At 36.0% G+C, this 7,231-nt stretch overlaps 1 protein-coding gene across 1 annotated transcript; it reads right to left on the bottom strand.

The window, feature by feature from the left end:
* Window positions 1–5,923: 5,923 nt before the first annotated feature.
* Window positions 5,924–6,856, bottom strand: LOC101984349 (olfactory receptor 8D2-like). The gene has a single exon (XM_005347094.2). The coding sequence runs from the start codon at window positions 6,848–6,850 to the stop codon at window positions 5,924–5,926; it is 927 nt and encodes a 308-aa protein (XP_005347151.1). The 5' UTR covers window positions 6,851–6,856.
* Window positions 6,857–7,231: the final 375 nt, after the last annotated feature.

Genomic DNA, 7,231 nt, shown 5'->3' with positions numbered 1-7,231 from the left:
TTTGAAGATTTCTGTGGAATTGAAAACAAGACATTAGTTTAACATTATATGACCATAAACATGCCTGATCTCGTATACAACTAAAAATTACATTATGAAAGACCATCACTCCTCTTTCAATGAAACTAAAGCTTGAAATAGAAATTAGAAAATTGCCAACTTATTTTTTTATCTATGTTCAATGAATGTCTAATATATCTTCTTTAACTCTCTAATTTGGCTGTGATTTTAGATTACAAAACAAAATGCTTTCTTACTGATTAAGAAACATTTGCTTCTTGGGTTTAACAGCAAAATAACACAATTTGTTCTGTTTGAGACGAAAGTATTTGCTGATAGATGAAGAGGAGAAATGCCGTCTGTTTGCTTATGCACTTAACGTTGCTGCTCAAGAAGCTGAGATGGAGGACTTCTGTTGCTTTGAAGATTAGTTTTGATGGAATAGGATGTAGCATAAGCTTGGATTTTTGTATTAAATATTTCTGAAAAACAAACAAACAAAAATCCAGCTAAGTGATTCAATCACACAAAATTTCAATAAAATAAATCAAGAAAGATTAAAAAGTAGACAAAATTGTAGAATATTCTAACACTGTTTCTCTGATTTCTTTTCACACAGATGTCTTCAAAAATACCTACACAAAAAAGAAATGATGATTGCCCAGTCGCACTGCACTGGAAATAGATTTTATATCCAGCTGGACAGATGTAGATATTCACATGTATAAAAAAAATGAGTCACTCCTAGAAGGAAAATGACTCTCACCAAGATACTCAAGCAACTCCTCCCGGATCCCTAAGATGTTGGCAAAGGCTGCAGACACTGCTTTTCCCATACTGCACTCATGGGAAGCATGGCCTCCTGAGATTAAGTTCCTTACACCAAGGTTATCAAAGAGAGTTTCCTCCTGCTAGCAGTTCTCAAAATTGTCAGTACCTTGTACCCCACGCGTAAGCAAAAGGCATAACCTATAAAACCTAGAGATCATCATTATAAGAAAGGAATATTTGCTGCAGAACATTCTTATAACTCATTATTATAAACTTGATCATTCTAGTAATTGATTCCCACAGTGCTTTTGACCCAGGATCTGAACAAATAAAATCAAATGCTACATTTCTTCCTTCAAGAGATATCAAATCCAATGGCTCCACCATTTTTCAGTGTGAAATCTTTTTCAGGTGGAACCATATAAGATGACAGTTTGTGATTTTGGAGTACAGTTTGAAAAGGCAGATGGAGGTAATGATTAAACTCCTCCAGTCCCCACTTCTTGTTCCTTTCCTTCTTTCATACCTCTTCCTTCCTCACACATTACGTGTTGACTCCATACGTTTTACCGGAGTTATGGCACTGAATTCTAAAAACAACAAAATAAAATGAAGGGTTATGCAAAAAATACTTAATCCCAGAATTTTATCTAATTTAGAGAAAAATTGGCTTGGAAAAAAAAAACAGAAAAGGGAAAATAGGTATCCTTGGCTTTAACAGAGTTTGTCAAAAGGGATATTAAATATTTGGGAATGATGAAGGAATATTCTTCTGAAACACCTCTCAAAGGAAAGTACCCCTTGAGTGAACAGCTTTGAGGTACATGTTTCACACTGTAGTCTCAAGCTGATCTGAGAAGGCAAAGAATAAAACAAACAGACAGGTACTCAAGATTCAGATGACTGTTTCCTTATTACTTTGACAGAGTGTATATGTGTATACTGAAACCACAAAACAGCCCATCTGGAAATAAAGTAGTTCAATTTAATAACCTCCATATTTCCCATATCCTTTGGAAAACAAAAGTACAAAATAGGTTAAAAAGCTGAAATTATAGAGAGATTCAGCATCAACAGAGGCTTAACTTCATTGCTGATCATTTTCCATCTTTGGAGAAGTCATTGAATGAGTTTCAGTGGAAAGTAAGACTGCAACAAAACTTTCTAAGAATTCCTAAGACTATCCAAAGCCAGGAACTTAAATATTCAATATTAAAAAATGTAATCAATATTTCCTATACATAAAAAATTTTGGATATGATCAGACAATGTCGAGAGGTGAAAATATATTACCATGAAATGGGGACTATACATTTGAGTATTTTTTCTTCTTACTAAACTTTTCACCTAATGACAATGATAAAAATATATTAACTTTTTAGTTTATTTGGATTTTTCAAATTTCCTAATTTTGGAAGCTTGGAGTGTTTGGAGTAAGATCAGTGGTCCAAGCAGTATTCTGGCGGCCTGAGAGAAGCTGTCACATTGAACAATCTTTATGTCACAGGGTGAACTCTTGCTAGAACTTGTGAAACCCAGAGAAAACAAAAGAGGGCTGTTTGACATTTATTCATGATCTCTCTCCTCATGGTCTAAGATTACTGTTTCAACATTAATGAGGAAGCAGGAATTTATCTTTAGTAAGGAATGACATGTTTAGGGTTGACTTTACCCTTACTTGCTGTCTCTGGGAGATACATGTGGGCATCGTACAGAGGCACTAGTACATACATCCTACAGAAGTGCTTACAGAAATTAAAAGCTTCAGCATTGTGGAAACTCCAGTGAGGTTCTCTGTACCACAATTGGCTAAATTCGGACCCAGAATTATTCCTTCATATGATTATATAAAAATAATGAGAAAGCATAACAGGAAGAGAGACAGGAAGACATTATCTACTGGAAAGAATACTGAAACAAATACTTCCGGTAAAGCTGAGGTATCACATGTAAGTGAACAAGGTTGTTATGTGAATTCTTCCTCTATCAGACTGTTGCCGTAAATGAGTCTGAGCACTTACCTAGGTCCTGCACAGAAAGTGAATTTCTTAAAAATTGCTTGGTTTCTTTTTCATGTAACAGATAATTATTATGATTTTCAAAAAAATTCTTCCTGCTTTTTTACACACATTAGAGTCAAAGAGTGAATTAACATATTTTTTTTAGCTAGAGTGAATTATCAATGTTTATCTAAAAGAACAAGCTATCAGTGTCCTGTAACAGATCACCTCTGGTTTCCAGGCTCTATAATCATGAGTGTTGTGTGATATGAAGTGTTTAGGTGATACTTCTGGGACTTTGTTCTTATTAGGAATAGAAAACGCTCATACTTGCACCAATTCCCTAGAGTCTCCAGCATTTAAGACGAACCAGTAAGAATGACATCAGGCTCCCTTGTTAACATCTGTCCCAAGAGTAATGATGGCTGGAAAAAAAAGGATTATTATGTATTCACAAGTTATCTATGAAAAGTCAAAATTAAGTTAGATGTCAATTGCTAGTTTTTGACTAAGAGTATATTTTTTTTATATAGAAAATAATTTCTTTTGTTTGGCATTCAGTAACGCAAGCAAAATGAATACGTTTATGTTTATTTGAGCAGCCTTGAGAGAGGAGCTTTGTTTATGAAGGGGAAGTAAACAAGGTCTGAGGTACTCAAGGAATCATTACCATATGACTGGGGGAGAAACTTGCAGACTTTTTCCCAATCTCAAGATCAAATTCCAAGAGTTTTTGAAGATTTTCCTTCAACAACATATTTAGAGATTTGTCATTCCACCTTATACACTGAATTCTTCTTCTCTCATTCTCTCAAGTTTTTGTAGCTTGTGATTGCTGTTGAGGTAAAATCTTACTGTGTAGCTCAGCACTATGCTTTATTTTTTTTTCCCAAAGCATCCAAGTACTTGGATCATACATAAGCCCAACTGCTTTTGTTCTAGTTGTTAATTTCATTTACTGAAAATATAATTTACCATATAATATATTCTGATTAGGGTTTCTCTTTCCTCTACTCCTAACAATTCCTCCCATATACCCACCCATCTGAATTCACATTCACCCACTTTCTGTCTCTGGAGAAGACACACAGGCTTCTAATGGATAATAATAACATAAAATAAGATAGAAAAACATTGAAAGAGACAAATTAAACAAACAAAAGGAAAAGGACCCAAGGGAAAAAAAAACCAAAAAAACAGAAATAGATACAGAGACCCACTCATTTGCATAATCAGGAATCCCATAAAAACACTAAACTGGAAAACAACATATATGCCAAGTACCTGTATACTTGTATGTTATAAATTAAAAACGAAGTTTTAAAAAGCCTTGTCTTAACATTACAAGACAAGGAATGCCCAAATGTAATGGAGTTCATTTTTTGTTGGCTGTGGGAAGGAAGTGGTTACTTTCCCCAGTGAGGCTCCCTTGCTTAATCCAAATTTTCATTTGTAAGTGGTTATCAGTTGAAGTTAGCTTCTGGGTTAGGTATAGGGCATGTGTCCACTTTTTCAACACTATGATACCATCTGTTGAAAACTTCTCAGGACCGGGAGGGGTGCACCCACAAACTGAGACAATGGGGATGTTTTATCGGGAACTCACCAAGGCCAGCTGGCCTGGGTCTGAAAAAGCATGAGATAAAACCGGACTTGCTGAACATAGCGGACAATGAGGACTACTGAGAACTCAAGAACAATGGTAATGGGTTTTTGATCCTACTGCACGTACTGGCTTTGTGGGAGCCTAGGCAGTTTGGATGCTCACCTTACTAGACCTGGATGGAGGTGGGTGGTCCTTGGACTTCCCACAGGTCAGGGAACCCTGATTGCTCTTAGGGCTGATGAGGGAGGGGGACTTGATTGGGGGAGGCGGAGGGAAATGGGAGGCGGTGGCCGGGAAGAGACAAAAGTCTTTAATAAATAAATAAATTAAAAAAAAAGAAAACCTTGAGTGCCCTGTGCATGCATGTTGCCTTGGTCTCTATGAGATCCTATATGAGACAATTATGCCAATTTAGAAGGCCTCCTTATCTAAGAGTTCTTTATCTCCTCTGGCTCCTCTACTCTTTTTGCCTCCTTTTCCACTTCAAAGAAGACTTTCCAATATTGTGTTTAATTAAGTATAAATAGATATTTTATAGATATTTTCCTTAGGTACCTAAAATATTCAGTCATAACTATCTTTTTATTCAAAAGAAAACTGCTTGAATTTAACCACACTGTAGGTCTACGATTTCATTTTAAACACAATTTGGATAACTGCAATATACATGAGTGAACCAACATTTAAAGATGGAAAAACAAGAGATGGGACATAATCTGAAGAAAATAATTTCATCTTTATTCAGTGTCAGAGGTATAGGTGTAGAATATAGTTTCATTTTAAGGACACGAAGAATTTTCTCACAGTTCCCATTTGTAAGCTATCGTCTAGTGCATTCTATGATATTGCGTCCATCACAACAGCTCTTTTAGTCTAACACAGCTTGTATTATCTTGTGCAATGTAAGAGAAACCACTCTTCATAAGGAAGCAATCACAAACTAACAAAGCATTTCTTGAATTCTGTATTAATTTTTACAGTTGTTATAATGCTTTCCTTAAATATAGGGATTTAAATTTATAGTAACTGCTAAGCTACAAGTATAGAGACATGTCTAAAATTAATTTTAACTGGCCCAAATGATGATTGGACTTTACTCAATCCCCCTAGACATTCCCAGTAAAGAAATAGAGAAATAATTCTGAGCTTCTTGCGGCTCCTAGAATGCCTTGTTATGTACTTCTATCACCACAGTTTCAACCTTGTGGTCAAAAGAAACAGATATGAATATGAATTAGTTCATTTTTCCAACATTCAGGAAGACCTTTCTTTAAACATGCCTATGCTATCATTATGATCCAGCAAATCAGAGCAGTATTTTTACTATAATCCAAATATTTCAGTGTGTAACCACTCCTCTTTCAGCAATTTATATTCCCTGCCTATATTTGTAAAGATCCCTATCCATCAGTAAATTATCTTGCTTGATAATCTTTAAAAATACTTTAAACATTGTCAAAGCTAAAATAACTATTTTCCCTGGAGGAAAGAAAATATACAAAGAAACAGTGAGAACTTATTTTGTTTTATTTTTTTCCTCTCAATTTTAAGATGACTGCCTTCCCCTAACCACCTTTTTCAGTGCATTCTTTACATCCTTGTTTCTCAGGCTGTATATTAGGGGATTCAGCATTGGGGTCACTGTGGTATAGAACACAGAGGACACTTTATCATCTTCCGTATTATTGCTGGAAGGTGGCTTGAAATACATGAATGTTATAGACCCAAAGAAGATTCCCACAGCCAAAATATGGGAGCTACAAGTGCCAAAGGCTTTGGAACGTCCTTCAGTGGAGCGGATACGAAGAATACTAGTTAGGATGAAAGCATAAGAGATGATGACAGCCAGTGTAGGCACTAGGGTATTAATTCCACCAATAATAAATAGCAGTATCTCATTGATATGGGTGCTGGAGCAAGACAGAGACAACAAGGGCAGAATGTCACAAAAATAATGGCTGATACTATGAGACCCACAGAAGGACAACATTGTCATGCGTGTTGTATGAACAGTAGCCCCAAAGAAACCCAGTGAGTATACCACAGTCATCATTATGGAACAGACCCTTTGGGACATGACAATGTTGTAAAGCAGTGGGCTACAGATGGCAACATAGCGGTCATAGGCCATGGCTGTAAGGAGGTAGCCTTCTGCAATGGCAAAAATGAGGAAGAAGTAAAACTGAGTCATGCACCCCGTAAAAGAGATGATGTTCTTCTCAGATACAAAGTTCACCAACATCTTAGGCGTGATGACAGAGGAGTAGCAGAGGTCAATGAAGGATAAGTGACTGAGAAAATAATACATTGGAGAGTGAAGTTGAGAACTGATGGTGATTAAAAGGATCATGCCCAAGTTTCCCACCACTGTGATCACATATATCAGAAAAAACAAGATGAACAGTGGGACCTGAAGCTCTGGGCGTTTTGTTAGTCCTTCAAGGATGAAGTCAGTCATTGAAGAGTGGTTCATAATCTCCAGTACTTATAAAATATTATCTACAAGAAGAAAGGAAAGAAAGGGTTGCTGGTCACTCTTAACTTCTGTTTGTCATCGACAGATTGCATCTCTGATAACCTCCTTTCTCCCGAAATCTTTGTGCACTCCATAAACAATAATAAAATTACTTTTAAGCTTTTGATATTATATTATGACATCATTCCTCTTTTGCCTTTCCTCCCTTAAACTCTTCCCATATACTTCTCCTTGTTCTGTTTAAAATTCGTGACCCACTTTTCATTATTTATTGCCATATGTATATATGAATAAGTGTATACATATACAACCCTTTTTACAACCTACTCAGTCTGTATTATGTCACTTGCATGCATGTTTTCATGGATGTCCATTTGA

The sequence above is a fragment of the Microtus ochrogaster genome, chromosome 5, assembly GCF_000317375.1.
Source record: "Microtus ochrogaster isolate Prairie Vole_2 chromosome 5, MicOch1.0, whole genome shotgun sequence".
NCBI classification, from domain to species: Eukaryota; Metazoa; Chordata; class Mammalia; order Rodentia; family Cricetidae; genus Microtus; species Microtus ochrogaster.
The sequence above is the reverse complement of the archived record's forward strand: the minus strand, read 5'-3'. Positions and strand labels throughout refer to the sequence as shown.

Bases quoted from the DNA above. Each gene is read 5' to 3' on its own strand.
- LOC101984349 (XM_005347094.2), bottom strand. From the start codon at position 6,850: ATGAACCACTCTTCAATGACTGACTTCATCCTTGAAGGACTAACAAAA.